Source organism: Drosophila hydei, unplaced genomic scaffold (genome assembly GCF_003285905.1).
Source record: "Drosophila hydei strain 15085-1641.00,03,60 unplaced genomic scaffold, DhydRS2 tig00000001-arrow-pilon, whole genome shotgun sequence".
NCBI lineage: Eukaryota > Metazoa > Arthropoda > Insecta > Diptera > Drosophilidae > Drosophila > Drosophila hydei.
The window spans coordinates 2,264,977-2,283,824 of NW_022045643.1; the positions used below are offsets into that span (position 1 = coordinate 2,264,977).

The 18,848-nt window shown below is 41.2% G+C and overlaps 4 protein-coding genes across 14 annotated transcripts in view; 1 reads left to right on the top strand and 3 right to left on the bottom strand.

Annotated features, from left to right (window-relative positions):
* Window positions 1-2,219, bottom strand: part of LOC111597752 — an 85,494-nt gene extending 83,275 nt beyond the window's left edge. For 8 of the 10 annotated variants that reach the window (XM_030225982.1, XM_030225986.1, XM_030225984.1 and 5 more), the window contains exons 1-3: window positions 2,094-2,219; window positions 1,283-1,476; window positions 1,064-1,182 (exon numbers count right to left, since the gene is read on the bottom strand). In XM_030225982.1, coding sequence (XP_030081842.1) covers window positions 1,064-1,182; window positions 1,283-1,476; window positions 2,094-2,200 — 420 coding nt within the window. In that variant the 5' untranslated portion in view covers window positions 2,201-2,219. The remainder of the gene's footprint in view (window positions 1-1,063; window positions 1,183-1,282; window positions 1,477-2,093) is intronic. The other 2 variants (XM_030225983.1, XM_030225967.1) reach the window with 1 other exon arrangement.
* Window positions 2,220-2,305: 86 nt separating this feature from the next.
* Window positions 2,306-6,468, bottom strand: LOC111593100. Its single transcript, XM_030225991.1, has 2 exons — window positions 5,249-6,468; window positions 2,306-2,421 (listed from the first exon to the last, which is right to left on the bottom strand). Exons 1-2 carry the CDS (start codon window positions 5,312-5,314, stop codon window positions 2,323-2,325), a joined length of 165 nt encoding a protein of 54 aa, XP_030081851.1. The 5' UTR covers window positions 5,315-6,468; the 3' UTR covers window positions 2,306-2,322.
* Window positions 6,469-9,668: 3,200 nt separating this feature from the next.
* On the top strand, window positions 9,669-12,545 carry LOC111593099. 2 transcript variants are annotated; one of them, XM_023305697.2, is made up of 7 exons: window positions 9,669-9,871; window positions 9,931-10,126; window positions 10,219-10,684; window positions 10,744-11,118; window positions 11,173-11,471; window positions 11,528-11,853; window positions 11,905-12,545. In XM_023305697.2, exons 1-7 carry the CDS (start codon window positions 9,799-9,801, stop codon window positions 12,084-12,086), a joined length of 1,917 nt encoding a protein of 638 aa, XP_023161465.2. In that variant the 5' UTR covers window positions 9,669-9,798; the 3' UTR covers window positions 12,087-12,545. The 2 variants fall into 2 exon arrangements, with proteins under 2 accessions (XP_023161465.2, XP_023161466.2); XM_023305698.2 differs by having other exon boundaries at window positions 11,908-12,545.
* A 3,292-nt stretch (window positions 12,546-15,837) lies between these two features.
* Window positions 15,838-18,518, bottom strand: LOC111593106 (protein lin-28 homolog). Its single transcript, XM_030225562.1, has 5 exons — window positions 18,497-18,518; window positions 16,421-16,539; window positions 16,211-16,359; window positions 15,986-16,142; window positions 15,838-15,918 (listed from the first exon to the last, which is right to left on the bottom strand). Exons 1-5 carry the CDS (start codon window positions 18,516-18,518, stop codon window positions 15,838-15,840), a joined length of 528 nt encoding a protein of 175 aa, XP_030081422.1.
* Between the last annotated feature and the right edge of the window lie 330 nt (window positions 18,519-18,848).

Here is an 18,848-nt window from a genome sequence, read left to right on the forward strand (position 1 = left end):
TGTGTGTGTTCAGAGATCGTCTGGCTTTGAAATTGATCGGAAATGGAAGCGAGTTAGCTTAGCTTTACACAATGCTTATTTTATATTCAGTATTTCTCTCATTTTCATACTCTTTCAATCTCTGATCATTTTCTAGTGTATATTTGTTGATATTTAATTCAAGGTGTAAAAGCGGTTTAAGCACTACTATATATGTATGTATTACTTTATAATTGTTGTCCAAATTGCTTATAAAATGGATTTGAAAAACGAGAGGAAAACAGAATCTCAATACAAAACGAAAACAAAATAGAATTTTCAAGTACTATACGAAATTTTGCGATAATTTATTGATTATTCAAAATATATATTTATATGTCTGATGTTGGTCAACTAAGAACGAGAATATATATATAGTATATATACTTATACAGGTATATTAACAGGAGCAGTTCTTGTTTAAGCAGTTTAGAGAGCGGTGGCTGTGTCAGTGTCAGTGTCTGTGTCTGTGTCTGTCTGTCTGTCTATCTCTATGTTGTGTGCTGGGCGACAGTGACTGTGACTGTGACTGTGACTGCGACAGTGACTACGACAGCGACTGTGATACGGTTACTGATACTGATACTGACTGTGACTAATGGCATGGCATGGCATGAGTTGAAGCTATTGCGTACTTTAAATGATTTTACACACTTTATAGCTGTTGAAGGAAGCTTTCCAGTAATTTAGAAAAATACTCTTTTATATAGTTGGTTGCTTATGGAACACGAAACATATATATAAAGCATAACGAACTTCAGCCGCATCATCATTAATTCAACATTCATCACGGTCGGTCATCATCACAGCATCATCAACTTGTTGTTTGCATTTCTGGCAGCTGTTGTGGCAGCATAGAAACTGCCCAAAATGCTTGTTACTGGTTAATAGTGTATGTGTGTGTGTGTGGGAGTGTGTGTGTATTGCTTTAGTGTTTGTATTTGTGGTTGTTGGCTGAGGTGGTTCTTTGGTTGAGGTATCAGTTGAGGTGGTTGCTTGTCGTCGTCGCGTTGCATTAAGCAACAAACTGTAAGAGAATACTTACACAGCATTCCCGAAACTGTTTGGCATCGATGGGCGATGTGAAGTTGAGGCCCCAAGTATCGTTAGTCATTGGATCCTTCCAGTAAACAAAGCATTCTGATGCCTGCCCAATGCGAGTGCCTGCAAATACCACACACACACACACACACAAACACACGGGGAGAGATAATACCGTTTTCAATTAGTAAAGGTAAACAGTGTGGAGGTGGAAATTTCTCACCTGGCTGCACAAGTCGCACGTCGAGTATCTTGTCCACCTGGCTGTTGTACGCGGTGATGTGAAAGATGCACTCGGGCGAGTCCTGAATGCAGGTAATGTTAACAGGAACCAAATCTTCAGACACTTGTTGCCACTTGACGGTGCCGGCGCCGCTTGCAGATACGTGAAAGACCTCAGCCCACAACCTGAACGAACTAGGCGTTGGTTAATAAAACGTTTGTTGACAAATTGATTATTGCAAAAGTTGTTCGTTTTTGGTTTCGGTTCATCCAATTGAGAATTTGGTGCAAATTTGTGGTTGAGGAAGTTTGATTTTTGAGGATTGGTTCAATTGAAAGTAAAATCATAGTAGGGAAGCACGGTTTGACAGTTGTTGTTATAGTTGTTGCAGTTGCAGTCGTTTAGGAAGGAAAAGTTGTTGCAGATTTGTAGTTGTTGTAGTTGTAGTTGTAGTTTTAGTTGCGCCCAACAATTTAGATTAGGCAGTGTGGGTTGTGTGTTGGTTGGTTGTTGAAAGTGTAGGCAAAAAGTCGAAAGTTTTCGTTTGTTTACATATTAGATTATTTTTTTGTTTTTTTGAAAGAAAGAAAACCAGAAGAAGAACACAATTAGTTAAATTACAAAAGTTGATCGAAACAGCGAATTCAATTGTTTTTGAGTTAGTTGTTTGTTATGGTTGTTGTTGTTGTTCTTGTTGTTGTTGTTATTGCTTTGGTTCTTTCCATACATTTATTTACAGCCAGTCGGAGAACAAAAGAGTCAACTACTAGAGTATAAAGGATATGGGGCGACTGCGGCTACGCCCACTCACCTTAATAGATGTCCATCGCGACGACGAGAGCTCTGCCAGGGTGAATCCTCGTAGCGATAAGCCTTGCGCATAAGAGGCGCACACGAACAGCTCAATTTGTTGCCCATGGCGCAGTTAGCACAGCCCGCCGCAGCTCCTATTTAGAGTTAAATGGAGATGAATCAGTAATGGAGCAGAGCAAGCTATCTATGTCGAGAAGAGACTCACCTTTACCAGAGGCACCCCGATGTCACCACATGCCGCTCACGTCCGCCTGCGAGAGCGCCTGGCCGCGATTTAGCGACTGCGAACGTTGATTATGCCGATGGCCGTGGTAGCGACTGCCGCGCTGTAGATGTAAGAGAGAGAGGGGATAATAAATAGAATTTAATATTATGGGTAACAGCTGTAGGGAGCAGACTGCAACTAAAGAAATTGATGTACAATCCTATGAAATATATTGATATTTGATATCTTATAGATTTCTTAAAGCACAATTTAAGTTTAGTTTCTTTGGATTGGCTAATATTAAAAAACAATTAAGTTCTGATCAATATCATATCAAAACTGAGAGCTTCTTAGATTGATACTATATGACACATAGATAGTTCTCTTAAACGAAAATCTTAGTCTTAAAAATACCTTAATAAAATGAGTTTAAACTAACGCCAATGTACCATAAAAATGAAATTAGGTTAGCATTATTCTCATAGTCTTTCAGCATAAGGACAAGTCATAAAAATATTTGTTGTGAAGATACTCATAGTCTTTTCATTACCACAAATAATCTGAACAGCAGGTGTATATTCCTTTGTAAGAAACTTTTACCTACATTAAATACAAATATATAACATTTCCAACAAATTTGTGTGCGCTTGATTAAGCTACATCTCCACTGATATTCACTGAAGAATTTCAATGCAAGATATATTGCATATTTGAAATAGGTATTTAAACTTGAAGCATAAATTAAACAGCATTGAGCCACACACACACACTGTCACACCCGCACACACATTATTACTTAATCACCCAGGCAGGTCTTTGATCAATCTATGAAACAACCCACGCCGGCTAGAGCCGATGGCTATTATCACCAACACGAGTCGCGCGTTTTTTCGAGGTGCGAACGCAGCGAGTTCAACGCTATTGCTGACCGAAATGCACGCTGCGCCCCCCGCAGCTGCCGCCACGTGCCTCATGCTGCAACGACTCTAGCGTGTAGGTGTCAACAAAAAACAAATGAAAGAAAAAATGCAAATCACAACAAAAATTAAAAGAAACAAAAACGGAAAAAAATACAGCTCAATGATTTGTAGCGCTTTGAAGTTTTGCTTTGATTTAGATGTTTATGATTCGATCTGATCGGAGAGTTTTATGTTCTTTGACACACACCAGCACACACTTAGGCACACACACAGCTGTTGCACGTTAGACGAAGTCGCTGCTGTAGCACTTATTTATATGAATTTAATTTTAAAATTCTTCAGCTACACCTTAAATATAAGACTATATATATATATGAACTATATATGTATACAATAGTGTCTTATTTTATTTTTTGGCTGTCTGCAGCCTGTTGCTGACCACATTTGTTGTTTACTATATATTTGCAGATATATATATATATCTTTGGCTGTTATCTATTTTTGTTTACAGCCTTTGGGGTTGAGACAAACAGACACCTGTTTACGACCTGGCTGCGGTCATGGGTTGCGTTTAATTATTGTTTATATAAATAATCGAAATAATGTGTGCCAAAAGAGCATTCGAAATACACGCCACAGACTCGACCAAACAACTAAACACAAATCGAGGGAAAAATCAAAGCGCATTTTCATTCATTCATTCAGCTGCTACGTAACGCGAGAGTGACTCTTCGAGTCTCACGATCTATCACGCTCTCTCACTATGTTGAGCAGCTCTCCACATCAACTGTAAATCTTATGCAGCAGCCTCATTGTCTCCACACGATCTCAAGAGCTGGCCCGCTCGCCCACACACAGCACATTTGCTGTTGCGCTCAAGAGCTGAAGAGAGATCTGGGCGATAACCAGACGAAAATTTGTCTGCCCCGCTTGCGGCGGCTGCTGCCCCATCAAGTGGATGCCACACACTGCACGTGTTTGCTTGCTTTTTTTCTTTATCGAAATTTATTTTTAAAATCAATCAAATAGCGCTCAGTCGCTCAATCTCAATTGTCGCAGTGTGCTCATCAAATCGCAATAAGGAGTGAATGTGGCGACAGCTCAGCCCATTTTTTGGGTTGCACTTGCCACACACGTTTCCCCATTCAACGATTGACAAATTGGACTCGGAGCCAGTGCGATTGACAGCATGATAAAGTAAAAGATGACTAAGGTTTGAGTACATATATAAAGCTTGTTGGGTTAAGACTTCTAACATTTCAGCACTACAAAAGTAGTAAAGAACATTTTTAATAAAATACGATTCAAGGGAGTTTAGCTATAAATATTTGATATCCCCAACTTACAGGCAGAAGCTGGTCTGACAACTGTTTAAAATGAATATATGCTAGAGCAGACAGACGATCTAAAGGGATCCAGCTGTCTCTAGCTGTTAGCAGAGACGTAACGTATAAAATAGGAAATATGATAAAAATAAAAAAATAAATAAGAAGGCTTGAAGTTGGGGAGTATGGACTTTGATAGCTTTACTAATAGAATTGTTTTCGGATTTGAATAATTTAGCCAGAAACCAAAAAAAAAAATATATTCTACGTATTAATTTAAAAAAAATTTCAAAAATAAATAAGTGAAATTGTGGCAAATAATTTAAAATTCAAAATTCAAAATTGAAAATGAAAAATATATTTTAGTTTTATATATCTTAAAAATTGCTGCAGCTTTAAAAAAGTGCCAAAAAAAGAAAACTGAATTTACATTAAAAGGAAATTATTAAGACCTTAAATATGAATTTAGATATAAGACCCAACTGCTTTTTCTATTCAGATAAGTTTCAGCTAAGAATAATAAACTCTGAACTTCTTTAAAAACTCATTTTCTGAAAACTAAGAAACGAGTAGGAAGAATCAGCGCAAATGTATAAAATCACAATAAACAGTTATATATATATACTTTATCATTGACAACTGATGGGGTTATAAAAATGTTAATGTTGTTGTTATTATTATAGTTATTGTTTTGTATACACACCTCCACGTGGCCCCAGCCATCGGCATTCATTTTGACGGCTGCCTCGACACTTTCCTTGGCACCCATTGCGTGTTTTTTAGTTGTTTATTTTCGTGTGTTTATCCCGTTATTGCTAGTTTGTTGTGCTTGATTGTAGTAGATTGCAGTTACAGCTGTAGCTTGTTTATCTTGTGTGTATTGCTTAGGCCTGTGCGAATTTTGCACTGGAGACTCGAATCGACTTGACTCGACGCGAGCTGGTGTGGGCGCAGTAGCTGTAGCTGGAGCAGGCGACAAGCAGCAGCTGTCAGATGTTATTTATTTTGGTGCTGCGGCTGGACCAGGCACCAGATGAACCAAAGCCACACTCTGATACCCAGGACCTCTGGTGGCGTCTGCGTCTGAGTTGTCAGCAGTTTGAGTTTGAGCGTGAATCGTGAATTGGTCTCGTGCAATATAAATATTGAGCGGATTGACGTTGACGTCGCTGCTACTGTCACGCACACACACACCCACAGGCATACGCCAACACGTTGTCTCTCTCTCACTGTTTTGTGCGCTCTTTTAGTATTAGTGAACGACGGATGCTGTTGTTGAAAGCGGCTTTCAATCAGCTTTCGTCCAGTTGAAAACGTCTGTTGTAAGCAGTTAAATAATAGAACAGGCAGAGCACCTCCTGTGCCGACTCCTTTTATCCTTTGTATCCTATATGCTATATGATTGTTGTATGTTTTATTAATGCAGCCTGGAATGTGGCTGCCTTTCACAATGTCACTTGAAAATTTCACTTATGGTGCGTTTGCTTTTGCTTTTGCTTTTGTTTAACGGTGCGTATGAATAATTTATTTGCTTGCAGTTTTCTTGCGCTTCGCAGTTATAAATATTTATAATAGTTACTTTGTGCCTGTTTTGTTTAAGTTATGATTCATTTAATATAAATTTCAATATTTATTCTTCGTAGCAACAATCTGTGTGCTGCTGCTGCTTTTGATTTGGCAACGCCTTTTGCCTATTCGCAAAAAACACACACAAAAAAATTGTTCGTTTCTTTTTTTTAGTTGTCTGCAATTCCTTGTGCGCTAGTGTGTGTGTTTTGTTTGTTTATTATTTATTTATGTACTTGAATTGTCGTGCTGTAAGTGTTTTTTCAACTATTTTTATTAATATTTATTTAGTTTTTTATTCACTGTGGCCAGGCAGGAGCAGCAGCGGCAGCAATAGCAGATGATGAGGACATGTCGTCGCTCTGTGGATTTGTGTGTGTAGCTGCTATAGCTTCTGGTTTGCCAAAATACCTACAAAACTTGACGAAACGAAATGTTTTCACTTGACGAAGCACAGAGAGAGAAAAGGAGCGAGAGAGAGAAAGCAGAGAACAGGCAGCAGGCAGCGGCAAGCATACAGCAGCCGCCGTCGCAGTAGCAGAGAGCAAAGCAGCGCAGATGAGCTTCGAATTACAGCGACAGCCGAAAATTGCCTGCTCTGTTGCTGTTGTTGTACAACATATATTTTAATTTCGATTTCTTTCTTGCTTTTTCATCGTTCGTTCGTCGTTATCCTTTATTTTGTATGCCTCCGCTCTTCGTGTGTGTGTGTGCCTTAGCTTAGAGGTATGTGCAGTCGTTGGCTGCTGCTGCTGCTACTGCTACTGCTGCTCTCCACTCTGTCCCCCTTCAGCCCGCTTATGTATGTCTCTGTCGCCGCCCTGTGCTCGTGCGTGTGGCTAAAAAGTTGCATAAATCACCACACCTTAATTTACTTAAATGTCAATTTTTTTAAACACTTTACGCACAGCGTCTCTTGGCAATGGCCAAAATCTAAAGTTCTGTTGGCGTTGGCGTTATTTTTGTGCGCTGCCTAAAAGCATGCTACACTTTTTCACACGCTTCTCTCGCTTCTGTTGTTGATTTTTCGCTTACAATTTTTGCAGTTTGGCTAGAATGTGTATGTGTGTAAGTGTCTGTGTATATGTTGGTGTGTGTGTGTGAGTGTTGGTGTATATTTTTTAAGTGTTAAAAGCGTTTTGTCAGTTGCTTCTGAAAGCAGCACCGGAGCAAGCAGCGCGAGCCACACAACCGTCGACTTCGAAAATCGCTTTGACTTTGCGAGCAGAACACAAACGAACAGGAGCCGCAGCAGCAGCAGCAGCGTCAGCTGGCAGCGATATCTCTGCTGCGCGTCGCTGTCGACGTCGGCATCGCTGCAACTGTTGGAATGTGTGCCACATTTTTTAGGGTGGCTGCTGCCGCTGCCTCTGCCGCGGTTGCTGCTTTTGACGGCCTTTTGTTGTTTTTGTGTTGATGCTGCCGCCGCCTCTTCTGCTGTTTCTACTGTTTCTGCTGCTTCTTTCTGCTTCTGTTTAGTGTTCGGACGCATTTTGTTACATTTATTTTACATGTCGCGTGCTGTTGCTGTCGTTGTTGTTGCTGTTAGGACGTCAAATGAAAGTTTTTGCCATTCTGTTTCGTTTTAATGTCTCCCCGATGCATGTGTGTGTGTGTGTGAACATGCACGTTGGTGTGCGTTAATGTAATATTAATGTTATAATTTGCTAGGCGTACGACGACGCACTCAACCCGCTCTCAAGCTCTACACACACACAGGCACAGGCACATGAATGTTTGTACGTGCCAAGTTTTTTGCATTGGCTGTGGCTCATAAATAATGCAGAGGGTTGCCAGGTGGTTCTTGTGGGTGAGTGCTCGGTTGGTTAATGGTGCTCTGGTGCAAATGGTCACTGGTCAAACAGATTGAACGTGCGCTTCAAATAACAAGTCAACTTTTTATGGCCCCAACAACGAAACTATTGCAATTTTAACTAACCACAACAACAAGAGCAGCAATAACAACAGATGATTATCATGGGACAAGCACTCACGCACACACAGCGACACACGTCAGAGTCAGAGTCAGAGTCATATCCACCCACACACGAAATGTTAGCATCTGACTGAGGCACGTTTAACATACACAAAGTAAAAGTGAAAAGCAACATCAAAATTAATAAGTAGAAAGGATGCTGAGTGCTCTGCGGCCAACGGGCCAGCAGCGACGCCGACTGCGACGCCGGCAGCGCAACAATACACAACAAACACAAAGTAGCAAAAGCAAATTGCAAGACAGACAGAGAAAGACAAACAGAGAGGACGAGAGCGTGTGAGAGAGGGAGAGCGAGAGCGGCCCAGTGCGTCGGCGTCCTTTCAATACTTAACGAAAGCCTCGTCAAGTTGTCAATTTGTTTCCATTTGCTACGGATGCTGCATCAATAATAATATTGCCCCCACTGCCAAGCACTGCATTCATTTACCAATAAATACATAATTGAACAACCTTAGACCGGTCCGAAGCACCCATGAGAACAAAATGCCGCTGAACGGGGCGGCTTTCAGTGCCAGGTGGCAGCAGGTGGGGGCAAAATCAGCAACGCATTCAAGCTGCAGGTTGCAGTTGCAGCTGGGCGGCGGCTAACAAAAACAAAAAGAAACGGAGCACGCACATACACACACAGGCACAGGCACACGAACGGGATGCGCCAGGCTCACTGACGTCAGACCTTCACACGCATTCCCACACACACACACGCATACTTACATGCACACCCCACGCACAAAGTCGCTGCTGCTGCTGATGCCGCCGCTACTGCTGCTGCAGCTGCTGTTGTCGTTATCTCTTTAAGACACGTCATTAGAAACTGCAGCGGCTGCTTGCAGCGAGCAGCAAAAAGGCGCGCCTGGGCAGCAGCAAAAAGAAAATAAAAAAGGCAAACAACAAAAGTCAGAAGCTGGACCTTGCTGTAAAATGTCAAAGCTCTTGTAGTTTTTGTTGTTGTTGTTGTTGCAATAATTGCCAATGTGTGTCGCTTTGTTGTTGCGTAAGGTTTTTTAGGGCAATTGGAGGGTGTGGTTCACCGGGGTGCCAATATAATGTACAGTGTATGTACATACATACAACATACATACATACAAACATATCCACACACAGACAGAGGCGGGCAAACACATGTGTTAGACGAGATTGACACAGTTTGTTCGGTGTTTGGGCATCTGCGCCGCTGCGCAAAGCTTTGGCCAACGCTTCGTTACGCGAACTTTCGTGTTGCTGTGTTTTTATGAATGAATACGCGTCAGCAACAACAAGGATGGCAGGAGCAGAGCTTTTGCGCTGTAAGCGCTGCACTGCGACACGTGCTTTGCAACAATGTTACTGAAAAGAACACACAAATAAAAGTATTATTTTGTTTTTTTTTTACTTTCAGCCCACAAATTTATAGTTATTATAATATATATAAAGAACTACCTTTTATTTTTCGTTACCTTGCAATTTTCAAGTTTACCGCTCAATGGGCACGAATGTACTAAAAATTACCACTACTATCGATATAATGAGTACTACAGCGTTGCTGCGTGTGTCTATCGATGTTTGCAGTGCTGCGAAATGCAGGTTTTACGCCACTGCTAACACTGCAGCATGCAAACCGTAAAAACAACAACAACTTGTGGCATGCAAAAGCAGTGGCAGACGGCGCCGTTTTTCGAATTAAACAATTTAAATTGCAATAATTTTTACACAAAATGTTTGATGCCGAAGCAACGGAAAAGGAATTGCGTTGCTTAACAAGTGTGCAGGTTGGACCCGAAACAAAAGGTAGGCAAATTATATAGTATTCAATCAGTATTTAATTGTGTTGAGCCCGTCTTTTTCAGAATATAATTTATTGCGTGCGGACGAGGAATATCGCAATGGCAACGAAAAGGACTCAATTTATTATCAAGTTCGAGCACTGTTCCAGTGTGCAGATATGCGACTCCTAACCGAGGCTCAGGACCTGGAAAACCAGCAACCAAACGCGTCTGAAATATTGTTGGAAGCGACTCGCAGGGAGAAAGCCGACTACAAAAGGTGGTGCAGTGTGTATTAAATGCTAAATATAGTATTTTATAATTTAAAATACTGTATGTACTAATAAGTAAGCTTCCCTCTACTTTATACAGCAATAAATTTCTGCAAAACATCTTGCAACATCAATTGAAACTAGAGCAGCAGACGGCAAAGCCACCAAACGCAGTCGTCGATAGCCTGGACTTCCTGGAGGATGCAAAGGATCCAAAGACAGGGTATGCGCGCATCTCAAACGTCTGTCAACAACTGCCGGAGGAATGGTGCGTGCTGCAGCTGTGCAAGAGCTTCAATGCGGCAACTACTTACTCCACATTTTGTGAGATCGCTGGAGCCAATGGTGACATATATATCTCTCTCCTGCGACACTGTCGCAGTCCGGAGCTGGAACCCACTTGCCTGCACTTCAATAACGATGCATTGGTCAGCCTATTTCAGGAATACGGCACTTTGGTAGAGCGTTTTAGACGGGTAGTAACAGTCGATCCGCTGACGGTAAAGGATCAGGCAGCCAAGGCCAAGTACTGGAAAGAACTGAATGCCTTTGAAGAGTACCTAAAGGTTCGTGAGACATATATTATATCTACAAGATTATAGTTACAAATTTATACACCTTGCAGAAGCTGATTTCTGAGCTGACCAGCGTTTTGAAGCCGTATTGCTTTATGTTTCTGGGCAAGCGTTATTCCGATGCTGCAGTGCAGCAGCAAACAAAATTGATGTATGATCACGTTGATGAGTTCTGTGTTGAGCACAGCTGGAGCAATCATCAGCGTATACTGCTTTCACAGGCGGCATTGCATGCGAATCGTTTGCCCCATGACCAGATGAAACAGCTTAGCTATGAACTCAATAACAACAACAATAATTACAATGAGACTGAAGCACTGCTCGTCTATGAGCTGCTCAAGAGCTGTGCCAGTAAATGGGAGAAGCTGGAACAGCGTCAACCGCTGGCGGCTAAACGCTTTCCCATTATTCTGGTGGTAGACGAGGCAAGTTAAACATCTTAGTCAAATTTTTTACTGCTAATGTATATTCTGTTTTAGCGCCTGGATCATATGCACTGGGAGCAGTTGGCACCCATGCAGGAGTGCACGCGTATCAAATCACTGCACAGTTTGTGGCGCCTGTTCAAGTGTCACAAGTCACAGATTCAGCACGGCTACTATATGGTTAATATAAAGCGTGGCATAACGCTCATCAATCCTGATGCTGATCTGGCCAATTCAGGTCGCCGTCTGCGCAGCTTCCTCGAATACTGGCTAGGCCATTGGCAGCATATGTTCGAGACGGTGCCCACAGAGCAGTTTATGATTGAAAAGGCTTTCAAGGCCGATTGTTTTGTGTAGGTAAAACCTGACACACCTCCTGGTAAACGAATGATACAGTGTTTTCTTTCAGCTATGCGGGTCACGGTTCGAGCCTGCAATATGTTTCCAGTCGCTTGATTTATCGCAATCGTATCAAGGGTGTCGTCTTTCTTTTTGGTTGCGACTCGACACGCGTGTTGAGCTCGGGTCTGTACAGCGCTTTATACGGAGCACAGGACTATTACCACGGCGCCCAATGTCCCACTGTAGTGGGCACATTGATGCCCGCTCTTGATGGCAATATGGATAATGTGTCCGCCAATATACTGAGCCAGTGGACAACACCGTCGAAGCAACAGATTATACCCTGGACAAATATTGATCGTCAGGCGTGGGTCTCGCAGGGCACTGTCAAAGGTAAAACTTTAAATTCTGCATAGATTCACGCTCATTAGAAATCCTTCGCAGCAGCCCTGAAAGGGAACAACGAGACACTGGAACAGCAACCGAACTATCAAATGGGCAGCCTATGCGCAATTTTGGCCAACGTGCAGATGGGCAAAGTGGAGCCTAAAATCTACAACTGTTGTGTCTACGTATGTCGAGGCTTACCGGTCTGGAATTTAGCCGTGCAGGAGCTACCTTTTTAGATAAATCGTATATAGAGATGAGGATATTGGGATAAAGAAAGGCATATGAAGGGGTCATTTTGATATTGAGTTGAACTCTTCCACAAAACCTTATGTGTTTAGATTTAGTATGTAATGAAGTAGCACAATCTACTCCCTTCTGTTTCGCCTGAAACTTAGTGGTTCGATAACTCACAAATAGAGCTAGTATAAAGCTGTAGAGAGTAATGCTTAGCCAAAATCAAACATTCAACATCAACATTCTATATTCAGATGATGTAAGTAAGGAAATAGCACAGCTGCTAGTCGACTTGCATTAAAAATTTAAGACTTAGATTTAGTTTTAAGTATCTCACTTGTGTATTAAATAACTAGCCCTAAGTTTGCAAGTTAAACGTGCTTGAAAATGTTGCATAAAAGATCAAACACAACACATAGAATCGTATAAGATATCAAATAACATATAGATGGATCAAAATTGTGCCCTTTACTTACCTTGTTGGCGTGCAAATTGAGTGTGAAGAAGTTTACTGAAGTTGGCTTTGTTTTGAGTTATTAAATATTTGTGTCGTTTGAGCACTGGAACTGTTTTTTGCTTTGTTTTTCTTTTGTTTGGGGATTTTGTGAGGTTTTCAGTTGAACTTAGACATTTGTTTTACTTTGTACAAACTTTAGTTTAGCTTATTGGAACATTCACCGTTTAGTATTTGATTATTTAGTACTGCCATTTGAAGCATGCCACAGTTTTCTTTTTTATATATATGTAAAACGCCTGTGCAAAATTTTAAAGAATATTTCTTATAATTTGTGAGTTTAAGGAATAAAATTAGAAAGTGAAAAGGTGAGGTGCGTTGACAGTTAGATAGAGACTGCTTAAAATCTAAGAGCAATCACACAAACAATTAGATTTATAAAGTGAATAATTTGTTTTTTTTTTTTTTTTAATGAAATAACATGTAAATTATTGTGAAAAAAGGTCGAGTTGCAGGCGCCTAAAATCTATTTCTTATTTCAGTAGCAGTTCTGTATTTATTATACCTTGAGCCTGACAGCTAATTCAAAATGAGCTGCGCCCATTTAAAAGCTAATGTATGACTACGTAGTTCGACTTGGCTAGAAAACGCCCATCTATTTATTTACTTTACGCGCAACATCGTCGCATTTACTCGTTTTTTACTTTTTTACTCTTTGAAAATTGTGGTTGATGGAGGGGGACGGGGGCAGGTTGGTTTGTTCTCTTTTGGCCAAGGGCTTTTTTGGATGCGAAAGAGTTTTTGGCCCTCAACCTCAACATGGAATCCACTTGACCTACTAACTGCCTGTCGCATTATGACACACATTTCATTAATTAGGCGCTGGCCCAGCCAGCAAAAAAGCCCAAAAACCAAACAGATAGACGTAAAATAGAAGACGACCTTCGACCAATGCGGCGTATGCGTAATATTAGCATTTTGCTCATCGAATTAGTGTCACATATTTGCATGCTTAGCACACACACACACAGACACAGCGACACGCACACACGAATCAAAATCCACGCCCCATTATAACGGCAAGCTATAAATATATATTCTATGTGCGAATGTGTCCCTATTAGGTGTATTTAAAGGATGGTTCGTCCTTCGTGTTAATGTCTCAATGCCGTGCCCATGGAGCGTTTCCAAAGTGTATAAATCATTTTAGCAGCAGCAGCAGCGGTAGCACACCTAAGGTGCATGCCACACCCCCACATACACACACACACACATAGATATAGCTACTGCTGCTACCCATTTGCCTGGCTGGACTTGTAACATGACAAGCGACAGCTTCAGAAACAGGATATTACATAACAGGCGCTGCCTTAACAGCGAGAGCGACATGTAAATGTGTGTCTCTGTGTGGTGCTGTATGTGTAAGCGTCTGTGTGTGTTGTTATTGCTGTTTTGCTTTTGTTATTGTGAATTGAACTGCATTTGTTTGCCTTTTTTTAAGCTTCCTTTTTCGTGTTTCGCTGCCTCATTTTGTTTGTTGTTGATGCCTTTACAAACACACGCACACACACTCACACACGCAGCACACTCACACACACAGTTCACTTACATTTGGCTTGTTTCATTTGCTTATTTCGTTGTACAAAAACAGAATTGAAAATTTCTTTTGTATAAAAAACTCAAAATAAATTTTCGCAACCTTGAACTAATATCTTTTATGTCATTTCAAATTGTTTTCTTCCTCTGTTGTGGCTTCCGTTTTGTTTTATATATTCATAAAAAAATGATTATATTGCTTATTGTCTTACTTTTATTTATATTGTTAAAGTTTATGCAAAAAATGTGTTACAAATGTTGTTAGAATTTTTGTTGTTTTTGTTTTTGTTTTGTTGCTGAAACGCTTTGTTAACTTTGGTTAAAATTCTTGTTGTTTAATTATTGTTTTTTTTTTCTTTCTTTCTAATTTTGTATTTTTTTTATTGTAAATTATTTGATTTTTTTAGTTTTGTGTTTGTATTTATTGCTGTTATGTTTTTTTAAATCCGCCGCGTTGCACACAACAATTCTCTGGCAGAGATAAACTGAGACTGAGCCCGAAACTGAGGCTAGGCATTGGGCTCGCTGTGCTGCGTCCTTGCGCCAAGGCAGTTGCATCCTTCTGGAGTGTGCCCCTAGCCTCGCCAGAGCCGAGCACATCATCCTCATCCGCGTTGCTATTCGTGGCATGCCACGCGCCAAAAAGAGAAGCGAACAATGTTGCAAAAATGATGTTGGGCAACAACGGGAGCAGCAGCCCCAACAACAACAGCAGCAACAACGGTTAGGCTAAAAATTTGAATCACAAACCGCGACAAAAACAGCCGAAGGGATATTTCGCCCTCGCCCAGAGAGACATCGGCATGAGAGAAAGAGCGCAACTTTCACCTCTCGCGTGCGTGTCCTCGCACAATATTCACATTGTTGTTGCTTCATGCTGCTGCTGCTGTGGCTGCCTCCAATCGCCTCGGCCACTATTTCACTTTCCCAGTTGCAAGCGACGGGGTTGAAGCTCAATGCCCAATGTGTTACAATGATTCTGCGTTTTCTTTGTTGTTGTTGTTAGTTTTGTTGCTTCTGCCAGGCCCCAAAAAGCTTCACTGTTATTATTGCCCAGCACGTGACTGGCCAAGAGCTTTCTTATCACAGCTAACCCCAAGGGTGTGTGTACTATCTCTGTGTGCGTGTGCGTGAGGGATGCTGAGATTGGAGGCTCTCAAAGCAAAGCTTTTTACATTTCGAGTCAATAAAATGTTAAATTATATCGTAAAGCTATAGAAAGTAAATATAGTAAAAATTGCCAAAAATATAAAGAAAAAAAATAGATAAATAGTTTTTTTTTTAACCCTATATTTCTCATTAGACTTTAATTTAAATTTGCAATTGTTTTGTGACAAATAAAATTTTAAACATATTGTGATATGTTTTAATTTTTTGTACCATCATATTACCTGCCAGACTTTAAGCTTTCTAAAACTCTAAAAATCTAAATTTATATGCTTAAAACTAATCATTAAATGGCCTTTAGTTTATTTTGTAGCATTCTACGCAGTAAATGTAAATTATAAATATATAGTAAGAATGCAGTTGCAGCTACTGCGTCGCCTTAAGTCTAGTTTTGCATACCAAAATGACTGCACTTATGCTTAGTTCTTGGTTGTACGTGAGGTATTTCTTTGATTCCATGCGTTTTGTACGTTTCGTTGGTAGGTGTAGATAGTTTTTAAAAGTTTTCAACTTCAAATGTGACCCCATCGTTACTGCTAGGGAGTCGCCTCGGCGACAGCAGCTGCTTCAGCTTCCTCATCGTTGGCAGCGCTTTTGCTTCGCCGGCTGGTTTGTGTCTGTGGAAAGTGTGAAGTGTACTAACCAACAACTCGCTGTGGGTGTGGTGTATTTGCGAGAACTCACCACGCTGGCGTTGCGATGCGGGCAATCGGCGTGCAGATGGTCCTCGCTGCGACAGCGATGGCAGCGCTTCGGCTGCGGCCCTATCGCACACTCCGAGGCAATGTGATTGGCGAATTCGCCGCAATTGTAGCAGCGCATGCGGCGAGTTTTTCTATTGCTGCAGAGTTGAGTTGAATATGATTTAGATATGCGTTACTTCCCGTTCTTTGGCTGAATGCCACTTACATGCGTGGCCGATAGGTGCTACCGTGACAATCATCGCCTTGCCGTCCCGAAACACGTGTCGCCTCCAGGCCGCGCGCTGTACGCTGGCACTCAAACTCCACCTCCTCCTGTTCGCCCAGCGAACGAAAGCCGGACATTTGTATGACACTCTGTGTGACGACAACGATTGAGTGACATTGAAATGTAAGGAAGTGTGTGTGTGTTACCCACCTGATGCACAAAAACTTCCTGGCCGCCATCGTTGGGCGTTAGGAAGCCCCAGCCCTTGGCCACATTAAACCATTTGCATTTACCTAGACGCACGCAGCCGCATTCCTCACCAGGCGTCGCTGCAAGAGAATTGTAAAAAGTATTTGAGTAAATGGCAGCGACATCGTTGTCCTGTATATCCTGCCTGGGTATTTGCTGCAATTGTTTTGTTATTCAAATGAGCCGGAGCTAGCAATAGCAGCGGCAGCGGCAGCGGCAGCTGAACTTCTTAAATGCCTAACCGTGTCCTTGTCCCATTTGCCGCAAGGCAATGCTCAAGACGACCAAAAAGCAAAAACTCTAACAGAGCCACAACAACAATTAGAAAAAACAGGTTTCGGCTGTTTTCATTAGAAATATTTTTTCATTTTTCGAGAGTGTAAATAAGCTGGAGCGGAATAAAGCGATTGGATTGAATTGAATTGCTTGGGAGTTGGTTGCTATACCAAATTTATTTGTATGAGTATTTCTCTATCTATGCCATGTGTGTGTTTCATCTAGAAACATGCACACAGACACAGTCTCTGTTGCACACACACACACTCCGAGTCGAGTGTATTTCATTCATTTGCTGCGTTCATTCATAATATGATATTTCGATTGCGTTCCATATTTGGCTGCTTATCTGTCGGGCTGCGTTTTGACAATCTCACAGATACATAGATACACTGCACTGCATTCCCAGTTTGCTGATAGCCCTTATCTGAAAAGCCTATATACAAAGGCTATGAAAAGTGCGTTTTTCTTGAGGGTTGTTGCTGTCGAACCTCAAGAGTTTCTCATTGTCTTAATGCAACAATTGCTGGTTTGTTGGAAAATTCAATTAGAGAGGGTTAGATTAATAAGGTTTTCATTCGAATTGATTATATGATATGATATATGGAGTTCTTCGAGTATTTTATGAAGATTTATGACGATCTTTGAAGCTGCTTATCGATTCTGATTGTGAATTTGAAAAACTTGCATAAACTAGATTGCTATACCTTGCTGTCTCGAGATATATCAAAGTTTGAGCTGTAAACTAGTTTTCTATGTAAGTCAAATATATTCGCAATATTTTGTAGATTCTTTCTCTGTCATTCCAAACTTTATTTTTATGCTTTTCCCACTAAAACGTTTAATTACTCCCCGAAGATTTGTGTGACACATCTCAAGCATCTATGCCCCTTGCTTTTCCATTGTAAAATCTCTCAATTAGTTTAAAAATATATGCAAGTTCTCTAGCTAAAAACAACCACCGCATGCCTGAGCGACTTTCGGGCGTGCGGGAAAACGCGTCTATTTCTCTATTAGCGCTTAATTTTCTAGGCGATTCACTCGACTATAAAAAAGAAGAGCCCAAAATTACTTACAACAATTTTGTAAGACGAAAACTTGTTTTGTAACTTAGGCAGAACTAAAAACTTGTCAATTGGAAATAAACGAGATAGAAATATTTGAAAAATGCAGTCAAGCAAAATGTGTAAGCCGACAGAAATGCCTGGGAAATATGTATAAAATATTGACCAAATGCCAGAAATGGAGTTCTAGGGTTCTGGAGTAGGGTGAGAGGGCGGTTTCTGCACATGCAGTTTAGGGTGGGGGGAGTGAAAGTGTTTCGATTTGCAATCACTTTGAGGGTTGATCAATGTTCGCCCATATACCGAGTTCATGTATATAGAGGGGCATAAAAAATGGCTTGCCAATAAAAAAGTCGAATGGCGAAAGCAAAACAGAATGCGGAAAACAAATATAAAGAACTGCGTAGTACATAGCAAAACAAAAAGTCAAGCAAAACAACGCAGCGATCGCCGTGTGGCCAATCAGCGTTGAGTTTGATAAGATTTCGTGTTTGTTTTTGTTTTTTGCTTTTATGGAGCAACAGCCACATAAACAAAAGCGAAACTAGTTTTACTGTGGCCTCCAGTTTTTGGATACGCTCTGCTTTTGTCAATTGGAGCGGGAGAGAGGAGGGGGGACTGTAAATAATACCTGGCGAGGCGCTGCTCCTGGCGCCTTCAGACGCCGCTGCTGCTGCTGCCGCTGCCGCTGCCTCACTGTTGAAATTGGGATTTTCCATGCTGATTTCAAAGAGTTAAGTTTTGTTTTGGGATTCTTATTTCTCAGTATTGCTCGTGAGTGTATGTCAACTGCAGCATGTTCCTGCTGGCTACACTATTCAGTACTTAAATATACACACAACGCACACATAGATGCAGTCACAGATACACACGCGCACACACAGAGCAGAAACGTATTGGAAACGAAACCCGGAAAACGAAGTCGATTGAAAAACGCTGCCGCTGCGCACGACGCACTTCGTCACACTGAACTCTGAGTTGCGTTTTACTATTTCTAGGAAGGCCACAGTGCCTGAACCACACACACACACATGTACACACACGCATAC